Raw genomic sequence first — 15,472 nt, 5'->3', positions numbered from 1 at the left:
TCAGATTTCAGATTCAGATTTCAGATTCAGATTTCAGATTCAGATTTCAGATTCAGATTTCAGATTCAGATTTCAGATTCAGATTTCAGATTCAGATTTCAGATTCAGATTTCAGATTCAGATTTCAGATTCAGATTTCAGATTCAGATTTCAGATTCAGATTTCAGATTCAGATTTCAGATTCAGATTTCAGATTCAGATTTCAGATTCAGATTTCAGATTCAGATTTCAGATTCAGATTTCAGATTAAGATTTCAGATTCAGATTTCAGATTCAGATTTCAGATTCAGATTTCAGATTCAGATTCAGATTCAGATTCAGATTTCAGATTTCGTTTTCAGATTCAGATTTCCGATTCAGATTTCAGATTCAGATTTCAGATTCAGATTTCAGATTTCAGATTCTGATTTGAAATTCAGATTTCAGATTTAGAGTTTAGTTATTTTGACTCCGATTTCAAATTCTGATTTTAAATTTAGGTATTAAAAGTGTATTTTCTTCGAAGCTAATTCTATAATATTTACTAATTTTGTTGCATTCGCCCACTGTTCTTGTCTCAACGTTCACTCAGAATCAAAACAACCCAAAAATAAGAACGCCAGCGCATCAAAACAAAGTTCGACTGGCGTTCTCGATTTTGGGCTGCTGTCAATACACCAAAATCAAAGTTCGATGCTTGAACTGACCACCCCAAAAAAAATTTCCCTTTGTTAAGCTTCGTTTTGTAAGCAAAAAAGTAAGTCGCATCGAAAACAATCTCGGGTGCTTTGAGTTTGATAAAATTTTGCTATGCTTATTCATTTTAATTTATAGATTTCCAGAAACACTCCTCATCGATTATAAATACCTACTTCAGAAGCCGTATCATGCCTCCAGCGAATTTCCGGAAAGAAAAAAAAACCAATGGGAAGCCGGATGATGTGGAGGACATTCTGGATCATTCGCAGCATTTGCTATTCACAACCTAATGAAACGAGAGCTTCGGACAGCACTATGCTAGGCGGTCTCAAGATTGTGAGGGCACGTACGTGACGTTCCTGAACAATTCCAATCGCCAGGAATTTCCGGAATTACATGAATTCGGCTGTTATGTACATCTATCTACGGCTACTATAATTCATTGGATAGTCAATTTCAGTGACGATTGCACCCTGGTTTACTTCCGGGTACATCCTGCAGATCAGAGCCATTGATTTAAATGTAAGCTTTAATTTAAGTTCCGTTTTCATGGTGGCAGCAGCACTCTGTGATTTCTGACCGCGGTCATTGATTTATCGAAAATTGTTTCGGGGCAAATCAGGCTCGGGTTTCTTAAATAACCTTTTTCGAAATCTTCTGCCGAGGTTAGACATTGTGAAAAAAAATATTTTTGAAAATAAAATAAAAAAGGAAATATGAACAAAAATATTGTACTTATTAAATTTCTATAATCCCTTTTGATATTTGGTTCATCAAATGAAAAAATCCCAAAAAAAATCCCTGCCGTTTGACATGCCCCAAAATTAAGTTGCAAAAATGATGTTCATTCTCAAGTTTGGAAAAACCCCCTCCAACTTATTTTCGTCGGGAGCCAGTTTCATCCGATTTTGCGGCATTTCAACTTGGTTTTGGGTTATACCGGGCTAGAGTGTTTAGCTTTTGCTTATACATCTTGGTTTACAATAAAAACACATCAACGACTTCAACCCTGTTCACTGGCGTTACGAAAAAAATACGATTCGCGTTTGCATTCGATTCGGTTTCGTCTCGTGCACGTTAAATTTTTAAATTTTTAGCAATTTTTCAATAAGTGCGAGTTTGCTTTACTTCCCCTAACTGATTTCAAAAAGATGTTTCGGCAAGGAATATCTTTTAAGCAATTTTAACTTTAGGAAAGTGTTTATTTATTGCACAATTTGTTGAAATGTAAACTGGTGGTAAACGGTTTAAGTACGTTACGCCTCACCATTTAGCCGCTCTTTTGAAATTTTAGGTTATGTAAATGTAAACATAAGCATACAAAGCTTTAGTCGATTTTTGGAAGGCTCCGCTATGGTTCGACCGGAGTTGGAAAACGAGGACATCCGGAGGGATGTTACCTCGGTCCGGATAGTCAGTGTGGATCACTATATGCACAAACCGGATGGCCGATTCGATTCCTGCTATTCAGAGTTCCGTGGAACGGAAGTGAAACAAGTGCCGGTGGTGCGACTTTTCGGTGCCAATGCAGCCGACGGTACCCATTGCTGTGTCCACATCCATGGAGTTTTTCCTTATTTGTATGTGCCCTATGATGGAAACACCAATGATCGGCTGGCTGTAGATAGGTTGATGTATCAGTTGGCGGCCAGTTTGGATAAGGCAATCAATGTTTCGCTGGGTAATGCCAATTCGGCCGCAACCCATGTTTTTCGCATTTCGTTGGTCAAGGGGATGTAAGTTTTGAAATCTAATGTCTTGAATATATTTTTTAAACCTGATTTTTTTTTTTCAGACCCATCTACGGTTATCATCGGAAAGATCACCAATTTCTCAAAATCTATCTTTACAATCCACAATTGATACGAAAAGCTACCAACCTACTTATGAATGGAGTAATTCTGTCGAGGGTGTTCCAAACTTATGAAACGCACGTTCCTTATGTTTTGCAATTTTTCATCGATTATAACCTGTATGGAATGAGTCTTTTGGACATTCAAAGCAGCGCCATTCGCGAGAGAATAGAGGGTATGGAAAATGGTCCCGCAAAAATGTCAACTTCAGAGTGCGAGATTGACATCATGGCGACGGGCATATTGAATAGGGATTCATTGGAGCGGGACAAACGTTGTTCCGAGTATGCAAATCCCGGGATTGCATCTATTTGGAACGATGAAAAAGTTAGACGCAAGTTATTGGAGATGAAACAACCGGAACCAATGGTGGGCTTGTCCCAGTCGGGAAAGTTGGATGTCGTATCCGAGAGCGATCGGTATTTCCGAACCTTGTTGCTTTCCCGGTTGTCCGGTGAAGCAACAAATACCCAAGGATCGTCAGAATCCAGGGAAGATAAAAGGGCCAAGCCTCCGGTTTCCTTTTATCCATCGGAAGTCGGTGAGAACGATGAACAGTTGTTGGAAGCATCCTACGTCCAGGATCACAAGAACTATTCTCAGCTGCAGGATTCCTTCAACCAATCGAACACAATGTACAATTTCGATTTGAGTCAAGTTGACGAAGATCGCATTGTAAGTTTGTCTCAAAACCCGGACGCTACATTCGTTGAAGAAGACCAGGAACTACTGGATATTATGCGGGCATTGGAAGAGCATGAAAACCAGGAAGTTGAACAGGACAGCTTGCTTGCCCCTCTAACACAAGTAAGCCAAAAAAAGTGTACCCCATCGGGTGGAATCGGTTCGTCTCAAGGATCTTCGAGTAAACAATTCAATATGTCACTCATTGATAAGCTTGAAGCACAATTCTTACTCGGAGAATCTGTCAGTGAGGATAAGCATGAAGCTACCGAACAGGATGACATTGATTCTGATGATGAATTTTTACTTGATTACACTATGAAACTTGATACGCAACCCGCGTCTAGGTGAGAATAGTTTTGAAATAATTTCTTGAGTATTAAGATTAATTTTTCTTAAATTTTCAGCAGCAGTAATAGTGAAACCGAAATAAGTCCCTGCATACCGCAACTGGATGGAGCTCACACGAATTTTTCGGGCAACGAAAAATGGAAATCCAAATCGGCGGCAAACAAGCGAACTCGCAACAAAAGCCATCTAACCAATGGTCAAGCTACTGTGAACGGGAATGGGCACCCTCCTGATCTAATGAAACGACCACGCCTTTCTCAGAGTTTCACTGAATTGGGACCCACTAAAAGACCAATCGGTTTGTCTCCGGAGGTTCGTAAGAAATTGCGTACCGAGCAGAATGAGCACGCCATCAATGAATCGTTTACGGACCCGGTTATTCCTGATCTTAAAGATTTGCAAGTTCGGTAAGAATGTAGCCCTTGAAATTGATGAGAATATTTAATTAGCATTAGGAAAATTACAGTTTACAACGGACACCACTGATAACAAAACCTAAACAATCCAATGGGGGGACGCACACCAATCAAAACGGCAGCTGTACTATCGAGTCAGATATAACTTGCATGAAAAAGAGCCTTAAAGTTCGGTAAATCCTTTTCTATAAAGGTAAAAAAATGTATCTCATCACTGTTGTTTTAGGATTGAACACATTTCGAGTTGCATGCCTAAGATTACAAACGGATCAGGAAATGGTCAGGTGAAGCACAACGGTACTGTCAGTGAGCCAGAAATCTCGAAAATGAAGCAACTTAAAGTCAGGTACGTATCTTCTTTGTTAGATTTATAATTGCGACCCCTTCTTTCAAAGCTTTTGCATATTTCTTAAGCAATGCTTTATTCTGCGGGACTTTAGCTCACAGGGAACTATCTTGGGAGAACAAATTGACGTTTTATTCTTATCTATAACATTTGCGACCAGTGTTCCAATAACTAATCAGAAAAAACATTCGCTATTCTTTCTTGTTGGAAAAATTCTGATTGTAAAATAGAATATTCCAAAACAAAATTAAACTCTGTTGAAATTTATTATAAGAAAGCTATTTGAAGATCATTTACGAGCATGAAAATGTGCTGTATCGATCTTCAACTAATGAAAGCGAGTAACATTCATAATACGCGTTGGAGAACTTCAATTCTTTTTTTTTCTCTCTGCTCAAACGATTTTTCATCAGATTGTCCCGGATAGATCTTGCCGGCTACCGTCAGCCCCCACGTGAGTTTTCTCCCCCTGTCGAGCTTCTTAAAAAGGATGCTCCACTTCCACCACTCGTAGAACTACCCAAACGGGGACGATCCAGATTCCGTAGTGCCCAAGCGTACGACACGGCAAACGGCCAGGATCCGATGGAGGGCACCTCTCGAGGCCCCAGAGCTTCTCGCAAACGCAATCAAAGCAAAAAACGTCGAGGTCGGCCACGCAGTCAACGGATAGCTAAATCTTCCGGAAAGGTTCCGAGTCCGGAGCCAGATATAGAAATTGCGCTTTCCCAACGGTTTCAGGATATTATTCGGCTTTCGCCCCGTGTTATGCTGCAGCATTTGAGCAAACAACAGATGCAGGATTTGAAACCAGGGTCATCGTCACAGACTGACACGCAAGCTACTCAGCAGATGTTCGAGTCCGATGGTGAGATGCGTTCGTCGGGTGGGGATCCAAGTTTTGATCTTCCGGAAATATCGCAGAGTGATAGTGAAACTGTTAGCCGATCACCTGTTCCAGACGAAAAAACAAACGTCGCTGACCACCATACTGAGTTGTCTGAGGTAGAGGAAGAGGATGAAGAAGATTTGAAAATCCAGAGCTTCTACGAAAAGACTTTGGTGTACGACGACTTTGATGAGCTCGATTTAGGATCGGACGAAAGCCTGACGGACTTTCCTTCAGGTCCCTTCCCAGAGGAAGATGGCACGGGTGTAACCGTCACACTTGAAGAGCTGCCTCCAACATTTGAAGAGGCTCTAAAAGCTCTCCAAACGTTCGTCATCCCTCAGGTGATTAATCAGGAGCCGTTTTATAGTAATTCCGATGATGTAACTGGTCGAAAAGAAGTGGGCCATGTGGTACTGAATATAGCAGGCGACGACTTCTGCACCATGGAAAAGTTTAAAAGTGTTGTCCCGGGCTTAGGATCCATTAGCCAAATAAGATTGGAAAAACTCAAAAGCATCTATGGAGATAGTTTGAGTATGGCGCTGGGTGAGAATAATTCAACCAATAGTGAACGCATGAATGAGCTTCTTGCTTCGGAAAAACCTGTTGTTATTCATCCAGCATTAAACCCACCATCCAAGCATGAAGCTAAGGTTTGGTTAGAAGCCCTAAAGAGTGTTAAACAAAAAGATCCAGTTATAGAGGTTGAGGAAGAGAGTCCAATAAAAATCAAAAAGATGCAAGCAATAATGGTAGGAGAAATGACGGAAAACTCTCAAGAGCCGCTGAAATCTTCTATCGACAGTGAATGTACCGTTAATCTTAGTTCCTTAATATCCGAAACCAATCGCACTACCGATTCAAAATCACGCAAGTCTTTGGTTTCGAAAATACTCACCATGAATACTGTCAAAAATAGTCCATCACCTACTTCGAGCTTCAGCACAACCCTTGCGGGATCTCCATCGACATTAACACCGAGTGGTTTAGGAGCCGACAAATTAGAGCTGCTCAGCTACAGCGCTAGACGCAAACGACAGAAGATTCCTAAAGCTCGTCTCTCATTGAGTACTGCTTTCAAGCGACTAAGAAGTGAAAAGTTTATTGAAGTAACTATTAGCCAAGAGGATACCATCCAACCGGGGCAGGACAGTTCAATGATGACTGACGTAGAAGAGGGTATCGATGTCGTCAATTCGTCCCAGCTTATGGCAACTAGTCAGAAGTCCGAAGGCTCTGACTGTGCTAGCTCGGATCAAACCTCGGTAAGAATTGTTTACCAAAAGCTTTTGAATGTTTAGAAAATTAATTCAACATTCTTACAGGTTATTTGCAGTGCTGAGGTAGCTTCCATGAAGCAACGGCTGCTAGAAGCCGGCGAAGGTTGTAGTACACCAAACGTGGAAAATATCTCCTCAGTAACTCCGTCACACGATAACACCTACGGCTTCAAGTTGAACTTTGAAAATCTCCAGAAGGCCAAAGCAACTTGTGAGGTGAGTTGAATTGAACAATTCATGGACCCTTAACAAAAAAAAAAGTTCTTGTTGTGTTACTTTTTTCATTCAATGTAATTATGTACTGTGTCTGCGTGTCAGCGCAATGTGAATAGTTTTCGACAAATAGATTCATTTCATCTCACTTATCGTTGATCGTGTTAGTAAACCTCTCGAAAGCCCATAAGAAGGTCTTATAGAAATTGGGAACTATTATGCATGAATTCAGAGATCTGGAAAAAGGTTTTAATTTCAGAAGAAATAAATTTATGTTACAAAATTGAAGTGCAAAGGATTTCCACAATTGAGAATGTTTAAAAACTTGTTCTCTGAATGTTCTCTAAAATAGTCCCTAGAATACTACTCCTGAAATTTCAGTCGTTTTTAACGTTATTTTAGCTCTATTTCACGATCATTGTTGTTTGTCATGTTGAAACAATTTGTTTTGTGATTCCAACTGAACCTTCCATCAAAAATCATAACTATTCGAGTTTTCCCATTGTAAGCAGCATTTTTCTGAAACATTTTTTGGGAAGGTTGAACAGTTTCTAATATGACTCTGAGAATCGTATGAAGTTGTGAGGAGCCTAGAAGATCTAGTGGTCATTCCTTTAGGCAAATCTAAGCGTTGCGACAGCAATTCTAGGAAACTTCACAAAGTTAAAAGCGCCGTTCATTCAATTCAACCCACATATAACAGGTAAATTTATTTTCCCAAAACAAGAAGCACCTAATGTTGACTTTTCTCCCTTCTGCGTTACAGTACAGTCATCTGGCCCTGATGTCGGTCGAAATTCATGTGCAAACACGTGGCGACCTGAGACCCAATCCAGAGAGTGATCCCATTTCCGCCGTCTTCTATCGTGTTCACAACGATGTCCCGGAAAACCATCGTAGGGCTCCGTCCGTTTGTGGAATCATTCTGAACGGGGAGCATGGATTGAAGGGGGTGGATCGCCCGGATCCTTACAAGTACAACCGTTGCAATTATACGGCGGACGTTGTTACGGTCGCCAATGAAAGGGAACTTTATGAGAAGTTTTTGGTTTTGATTGCGTTCTGGGATCCGGATATTTTTGCTGGTTACGAAATCGAGCAGGGATCCTGGGGGTATATTATCCAGAGGGGGTATGTGTTGGAGATGAACTTGATGAAAATGTTGTCGCGAGTGCCGACGGCAGAGAAGGTTCATGTTTCGGAAGAAGAAGAACAGGATCTGTTGGAAATGCATGAGTACAGTGCCGGGTTAAAGATTCCTGGAAGAATACTGTTGGATATTTGGCGCTTGATGCGCCATGAAATTGCACTAACTGCGTACACTTTCGAAAATATTGTATATCATATTTTACACAGGAGAGTTCCGAAGCATTCGTTCAGGCAGTTGACTCGATTGTGGAATAAACCTTATACAAAGTGGGTGGTTTTAGAGTACTATTTGGAACGGGTCAACGGTAATTTTGAGTTGCTACAGCAGCTGGATTTGATCAGTAGAACGGCTGAGTTGGCAAAACTGTTTGGTATCCAATTTTACGAAGTGCTTTCCAGGGGGTCTCAGTTTCGAGTTGAGAGTATGATGCTGCGAATAGCCAAGCCAAGAAACTTCGTATCCGTTTCACCTAGCATTCAACAGAGAGCTCACATGCGAGCACCCGAATATATTCCACTGATACTTGAACCGAATTCACGGTTTTACGCTGATCCGGTCATTGTGCTCGATTTCCAGAGTCTTTATCCTAGCATGATCATCGCTTACAACTATTGCTTCGCTACCTGCTTGGGACGAGTGGAGCACTTGGGACAGTAAGTTTCTTATATTTAAAAAGCTTTTGAATTTCTTAAAATTTTTACTAATTTTAGGACAGAACCCTTTGAGTTTGGAGCCTCACACCTTCGGATATCACCAAGAATGTTAAAAATTCTTGTCGAGAAGGAACTCATAACCGTGTCTCCGTGTGGAGTAGCATTCCTTAAGTCCTCCGTTCGGGAAGGAATCTTACCCAGAATGTTGAATGAAATCCTTTCGACCCGTCTGATGGTCAAAGCATCGATGAAGTTGCACAAAGAAAACAACATCCTTCAGAGAGTACTGCACTCTCGCCAGCTTGGCTTAAAGCTGATAGCAAACGTAACTTATGGCTATACGGCAGCAAATTTCAGCGGTCGTATGCCATGCGTAGAGGTTGGTGACAGTGTGGTCAGCAAGGGAAGAGAAACCCTGGAACGGGCCATCAAATTTGTCGAAGAAAATCAGGACTGGGGAGCTAAAGTCGTTTACGGGGATACTGATTCGTTGTTTGTACTTTGCCCCGGTAGAACGAAAGAAGCGGCCTTCAAGATTGGAGAGGAAATAGCTGAAGCGGTGACGCGGGAAAATCCACCTCCGGTTAAACTGAAACTGGAAAAGGTTTATCAACCTTGCATTTTACAGGTAATTCGACATCAAACACTGTTTGTAAAGTGTCACACTAGAAAACTTCTTATTTTATTTCAGACTAAAAAACGGTACGTAGGTTTCATGTACGAGAGTGCCGACCAGGAAAAACCGGTTTACGAAGCGAAAGGTATCGAAACCGTTCGGAGAGATGGTTGCCCGGTTGTGAGCAAAATGTTGGAAAAAGTTCTTCGAATACTGTTCGAAACGAGAGATGTTTCCAAAGTGAAAGAGTATACCTGTAGGCAGTTTACTAAAATCTTGGAAGGACGTGTCAATTTGCAAGATTTTATATTTGCCAAAGAGTTCCGTGGACAAGATGGGTACAAACCGGGAGCTTGCGTTCCAGCGCTGGAACTTACGCGTCGCTGGAAAATGGGGGATCCTCGAAAAGAACCTCGACGAGGTGAACGTGTCCCCTATGTGATCATAAATGGTCCGCCATTGGTCCCACTGATCAGATTAGTTCGCAGTCCCGATGAAGTTCTGGAAGACAGTGGCCTGAAAATCAACTCGAATTATTACATCACCAAGGCAATTATACCGCCTTTAAATCGTTGCCTATTGCTTATAGGGGCAGATGTTAATCAGTGGTACAACGACCTCCCGAGAAAATTTCTCCTGATGCATAATTCCGGTGGCGGCAACAGTAAGGGGAGCAGCAGGTCACTGCTAGCCAACGAACTGCGATTACCGAAAAAGAGCACAATTTCACAGTATTTCTCTACAACCAGTTGCATAGGAGACTGTAACAACCAAACTCATACAGGAATTTGTGAAAACTGTCGCAAAAATCCGCAGAAAACTACAACGTACGTCATGAATAAAATAAACCATTTAGAGCGACGAGTTGGATTGTGTGAACAGGTAAGCGATTATTTTTTACCTGAGGAAACTTTAGTTACCTTATAAAGTTTTTTGAATTTGCAGATGTGCAAGTCCTGTTGTCAACGTACTTTTGAAACTGACTGTATTTCCCTGGACTGTCCGGTACTGTTCGTATCAAATCAACGAAAGCGCGAACTCACCCAAGTTCAGTTCTATCGCGAATTGTTGGAGCAACACTTTTAAAAGGTATTTATCATTATCATTTAAGTTATTATTTGAGTTTTTATTAGACAATATTTATCTATTACCTATTTAAAATATCAATCGTGGGAAATATAGTTTTTTTTTAATTTAAATATCAAGCTCGCCAACTTTCATCCGAACCCACTCCTTGAAAATGGCGACCCAAGTGATGACCGTTGGACTGCGATAAGCTGTGCAGGGTAACGCACCCCAAGATACTATACCAATTTGCGTCGCAATATTGTCTACTTCTTGTATCAAAGGTCCTCCCGAATCACGATGACAGGCATTCGCAGTTCCACTCATTTCCCCGGCACAAAAATTAGTGTCCTCAAGTGGGTTGAACAGTGGAAAATATTGCAGACAGACGTCATAGGGGAAAACCGGTAGTTCCACCTTATGAAGCTTCGCAGGATATATTTGCTCGATGGTACTTGAAATAGATCCCCAACCAGGAAGCGTAGCACGTCCAGAAATAGGTGTCTTTCGCCAATCCAGTCGGACCGTTGAAACTCGTTCGTTCAACTGCACAGGGCTTTGTAATCGTATCTACAAAAAGAAGTCAAATGTTATTCGCTGTTTTAAACGAATAATCTACAAATTCGTACCAGTGCTATATCATTCGGTCCTACGAATCCCGGAGAGCGTTTTTCGTGTACTAAAAACTCGCTCACATTCGAGCGCTGCTCGAATCCATCATCTGCGCTCTCCAAATCGAACTCTCCAGCAACGATCTCCAGCCAACCGGTTTCGAACGACGTCTCCCGGCAGTGCGCCGCCGTTAGAATCCAATCACGTGCGATGATAGTCCCGGCGCAAAAGTGAACCGGTTTCGATTCGTTTCCGAAGTTCCACTGCACCGAAACTAGATAGGGAAATTCTCCAAAGGATGCTTCCTGACCACCCACAACTTTGGTGCTTGATTGACGAGAAGTTGACGTATGGTCGGATGTGACCTTCGGAAGCATCCCGAACAGGCTCACAATCAAAATCAGCAAAAATATTCGTTCCATTTCCTTGCTAGGAAACCTCCTATGCACCCAACTGCAGAGCTTGTACTAAACTGATGCGTCGTGACAAGTTGATAAAACCTCTTTTCATGAGTGGGATCACACGATGCGCGCGATTCCATTCAGCAGCCAACACGCTTTCTCCGTTTTGTTGTGTTCTGGTAGTTTATCTTCATGTTGTCCAGTGACCCAGGCTTTCGCTTTTTTTCCCTTTTCCTTTTTTTATTTGTGTCTGCTGGAGATCTGCCAATGGACTGCGTAATGAGGTACACATGCTTATTGTTATTACCTCCAACACCTCGAAGCTAGCGTTGAATAAATAAATCAACACCAAACTACCTTAGATAGTTAATGTTGATCGATATTTGAGAATTCAGTTAAAAATTTCTGGTTTTCTGAAACTTTAATTAGCACTCGTAAAGCTATCTCCTCAACGTCCGCTCTATCCATTAGACGATCGATTCCATTGATCGTGTACGACCTGTTTTTGCATAAACACCGCATCATCAATGGGAGGTCAATATTCGTTTACTCGATCATGTTGCTGTTGTTATTTATTTTTTTAATTTTTGGTGTCTGGCGAGGTGCGTAAAGCTATTGAAGAGAAACATTAATGATTGATGATGTCAGCGAGGGTAGAAATTGGATACCACCCATGATACTCGTTCGAAGACTGAATAGCAATGATTCATTTATACTACATTGGGCGTTTTGATTTTTTTTTCCTCGAAGTTCAATTGAATTTTAATAGTTTTTTTTTATTCGGGATCTTAAGCAACGAGTTTCATACGGATACGAATTCTTTCGCCAAGGTTCCTAGAATCTGTTATTCTTAGAGTCTATCCGGTAGCTCCTGTCAAGTGAATGAGAAATAGAAGCTGAGAATTTAGGCTTTGCGTAAAACTAGTCATACATAATTTCCATTAACAAAAAATGTGCGTTCCATGACAAATTAACTTCGCAAACTAGATTATTGTAAGCAAAGAGTAAGATTCATGAAGACAAGAGAACTTACAAGCAAATTTATTAAAGGGTGTCCACGATGAAATTGCCACACACAAAATTGATTCGCAAAATTGCCATCAAATTTTCAGGGATTGAAAAATAACTATTAAACTTCATTTTACCATTTTACTCGTATTTTTAAAAGCGGTCGCTGCCGGAAATGCCAAGCACCCTTGGGTCTCTGAACTTTCTTCAGCATCCATCAGAAAAAAACACCACTTTGTGCTGGATCCCTGGACACTATCTATCAATCTACACGCTCTTAACAGTATTCATACTACATTTAATCTCACGGTCTTACCCACATCTCCTACTAGAATAACTGAACACTGCTCCACCACTATCGATCTCATGATCACTGATTCACCTCAGCATATAACTAAAGCTAAAACTGCTAATGCAAACTCTATTTCGGACCATGAAATTATTTATTTGATATCCGACGTGAGAGTACCTAAATCACATCCACAAAGAGTTAAAGTAAGCAGTTTAGCAAGGATTGATACGACTCAACTACACATTGACTTCCAAAGACTCGACCTAGCACCTTTCTTCGATACTAACGATATCGATCACAAAGCTTCATATCTTACATCCAAGCTGAAGTGCCTTCTAGATACTCATGCTCCTGAGAAAGTGATAACTGTCCGCGATAAACGTACTCCTTGGATCACGAGCGAGATAGAGCGTATAATTGCGCTCAGGGATCTAGCGTATTCCCTTTACGTCCGTAACCCCAACCGGTTCAAAGGAGATCCCCAATGGATTGATTACACTCGTATTCGTGACAGAGCAAGAACCCTAATATCCCAAGCGAAAAAACGTTATGCTGATAGGTGTTTTTCTATCGATCTACCTGCCAAACAGCTATGGTGTAATCTACGTAGAGAGGGAATACATAACGATTCCAAAACGAACGATTTAAGTCAAGACATCAATGTTGACGAGCTAAACACCTTTTTCACATCTTATAACAAAGGGTTTCTCATGGTCATCGCCACAAAATAAAAACATCGAAATATTGATTTAAATTTCACTTTGGCAACATTTATTCATAACCGCCCAATCACGTGACTTTTCCATTTGGTTTTATTTGAGTGTGCTTGTGAACAAATTCCACTTACGGCTCATGGATGGTTCCACTGTCTTGCCTTCGAGACTCTCGACCGCCTGGCCATGCTGCTGCTGGAGTTGTTGTTGTTCTGCTGCTGGCGTTGTTGTTGTTCTGCTACTGAAGCAGAACTTCCCAAGCAGCCGGGGGTATGGCTGGTGTTGTACCGATGGCGAAGCACCACATGGCAGTGCCGGATGTTGTTGTTGTTCTGCTGCTGGTGCAGCACGGAGCAGTCGGAGGTGTGGCTTGCATCGCACCGATGGAGACGCACGACATTGCCGTGTCGGATATTGTTGCTGAAACCGTTTTCCTGCTGCTGGTGCAGCATTTCCCTGGCTGACGGAGGTGTGGGCGTTCCATGTTGCTGCTTTTCACTTGTTGTTGTTTTTCACAGGAACTGTTGATGCTGGCTCCGAAGTCGGCGATGATGGAGTGGCCATCTATACCACGATCGCCGCTTCTGTTCTCCGTGGGGATGCGGAGCAGAAGCCCCGAACCTTTATCCGCAGGCCCAAAAGCATCCGCACTCGACCGAGCACCGCGCACTTTTTTTCCAATCCTTTTTTCCAAAACTGACCTCCGGAAACCTCGATGACAGTACCAGTTTTTTTTCTTTTCAGTTTTTCCGGGACTATTGGCTGTCGGGTTTTTTCCAAAAATAAGTTCGATACAGTGGGCCAAATCTGGTCGAACAAGTTGGTTTATTTTTGATTAGGGTTGGGTTTTTTAAATGTATTTTTGCTCAAATCACACCATAACAAAAGTTCTAAAAATCAACTGTAACAATCAGAACATCTATCGTTAATACAATCGTCTCGTAGTTATTCACCGTTAAGGGACGATGATTACTCAAGCAACAGCAATATCCAATTTAACTTCCAAAGTACATCTGTTCATGACATCTCTAAAAAAACTCTACGATATTCACTCTAATACCACTGGATCAGACTGCATTCCCGTTAATTTTCTTAAAATGCTTTGCCCCTTTATATTACCTGTTCTGTGCCATCTTTTCAATAGCATCATAGCAACTGAAAGGTTTCCATCTATATGGAAGAAAGCCATTGTAACTCCTATTCCAAAAATAAATAATCCGATTGCTGCCAAAGACTTTAGACCAATAAGTGTACTGCCAGCCATGTCTAAACTGCTAGAAAAAGTTCTACTTGCACAAATTACTGAGCATCTGAATCAACACACTCCTCCTCTTCTCGCTCAGCATCAGTCTGGCTATCGTAAAGGTTACTCAACAACTACTGCTCTAAAGTGTCCCACGACATCCTCAGTAACCTTGACAACGATCATTGCACGGTAATGGTGCTTGTTGACTTCTCCTTGGCTTTCAACTGTGTCAACCATAATTTGCTGTCAAGGAAGTTAATATCCGAGTTTTGTTTCTTGTCACCTGCCTGTAACCTCATATCATCTTTCCTCACAAATCGGTGTCAGGTAGTGCGTTGTTCCAATAAGATATCAACTGAACAACCTCTAACAGATGGAACACCTCAAGGTTTTTTTTTTTTTTTTTTTTTTTTTTTACTAACCAAAAATTTCTTTATTTCTCGTGCATCTTAAAACTAAATTACACTATTTAACATTATACTCTATTTTCTTCACAATTCTATCCTCTCTAACATACATTTATACATGTGCTGAAATTCTGTTTGCATAATTCCCTGTTGTTCCATCGGAATTCTCTTATATGTTTTTGAAATACGTATAAACTAGGGTATTTATAATTAAACATGTTATAATTAATAGCTTCTGCTACAAGCCATAATGCTGTTTTTTCATTGTGTTTTGTATCATCAATGTCTGTACATAAAATATCTTCTGGATCATCAACTCGTATCTTCAATCTACAACGAATTAATTTGGATATCCAGTTCCATATAAGATGAGAATTAGCACAAAATTTGATTCTATGAGAATTTGAATCATCTTCTTGACATATTTCACATAAGTAGTTGGAAACATTTGCTACGTTGAAATTATACATTTTGATTCTATTCGGATAAACATCATTGAATATTTCGTATAATGTGGATCTTGCTTTTGTTGTCAAATATTTTTTTCCTATGTTCCTCCAAATGTTACTCCATCTTAAACCAGAAAACTTTTGCTC

The 15,472-nt window shown here is 40.9% G+C and overlaps 2 protein-coding genes across 3 annotated transcripts; one reads left to right on the top strand and one right to left on the bottom strand.

Annotated features, from left to right (window-relative positions):
- The first annotated feature begins 1,731 nt into the window (after nucleotides 1–1,731).
- On the top strand, nucleotides 1,732–10,323 carry LOC129755007 (DNA polymerase zeta catalytic subunit). Of its 2 annotated transcripts, XM_055751304.1 has the most exons (12): nucleotides 1,732–1,905; nucleotides 1,973–2,414; nucleotides 2,474–3,562; nucleotides 3,623–3,973; nucleotides 4,033–4,155; nucleotides 4,209–4,328; nucleotides 4,742–6,485; nucleotides 6,546–6,716; nucleotides 7,480–8,516; nucleotides 8,574–9,144; nucleotides 9,208–10,014; nucleotides 10,078–10,323. In XM_055751304.1, the coding sequence occupies exons 2-12, from the start codon at nucleotides 2,032–2,034 to the stop codon at nucleotides 10,216–10,218; spliced, it is 6,537 nt and encodes a 2,178-aa protein (XP_055607279.1). In that variant the 5' UTR covers nucleotides 1,732–1,905; nucleotides 1,973–2,031; the 3' UTR covers nucleotides 10,219–10,323. The 2 variants fall into 2 exon arrangements, with proteins under 2 accessions (XP_055607279.1, XP_055607280.1); XM_055751305.1 differs by having other exon boundaries at nucleotides 1,732–2,414; nucleotides 3,626–3,973.
- LOC129755010 (lectizyme-like) lies at nucleotides 10,290–11,444 on the bottom strand. The gene is made up of 2 exons (XM_055751306.1): nucleotides 10,827–11,444; nucleotides 10,290–10,767 (listed from the first exon to the last, which is right to left on the bottom strand). The coding sequence occupies exons 1-2, from the start codon at nucleotides 11,229–11,231 to the stop codon at nucleotides 10,327–10,329; spliced, it is 846 nt and encodes a 281-aa protein (XP_055607281.1). The 5' UTR covers nucleotides 11,232–11,444; the 3' UTR covers nucleotides 10,290–10,326.
- Between the last annotated feature and the right edge of the window lie 4,028 nt (nucleotides 11,445–15,472).

This window comes from Uranotaenia lowii, chromosome 3, assembly GCF_029784155.1.
Source record: "Uranotaenia lowii strain MFRU-FL chromosome 3, ASM2978415v1, whole genome shotgun sequence".
In the NCBI taxonomy this organism is placed as follows: Eukaryota; Metazoa; Arthropoda; class Insecta; order Diptera; family Culicidae; genus Uranotaenia; species Uranotaenia lowii.
Note: the sequence above shows the minus strand (reverse complement) of the source record. Positions and strands in the feature narration are given on the sequence as shown.

Bases quoted from the DNA above. Each gene is read 5' to 3' on its own strand.
- LOC129755007 (XM_055751304.1), top strand. From the start codon at position 2,032: ATGGTTCGACCGGAGTTGGAAAACGAGGACATCCGGAGGGATGTTACC. The intron at 4,329-4,741 runs GTACGTATCTTC...ATTTTTCATCAG, and splicing joins ATGAAGCAACTTAAAGTCAG to ATTGTCCCGGATAGATCTTG. The intron at 6,486-6,545 runs GTAAGAATTGTT...ACATTCTTACAG, and splicing joins CTAGCTCGGATCAAACCTCG to GTTATTTGCAGTGCTGAGGT.
- LOC129755010 (XM_055751306.1), bottom strand. From the start codon at position 11,231: ATGGAACGAATATTTTTGCTGATTTTGATTGTGAGCCTGTTCGGGATG. The intron at 10,768-10,826 runs GTACGAATTTGT...TTCTTTTTGTAG, and splicing joins GACCGAATGATATAGCACTG to ATACGATTACAAAGCCCTGT.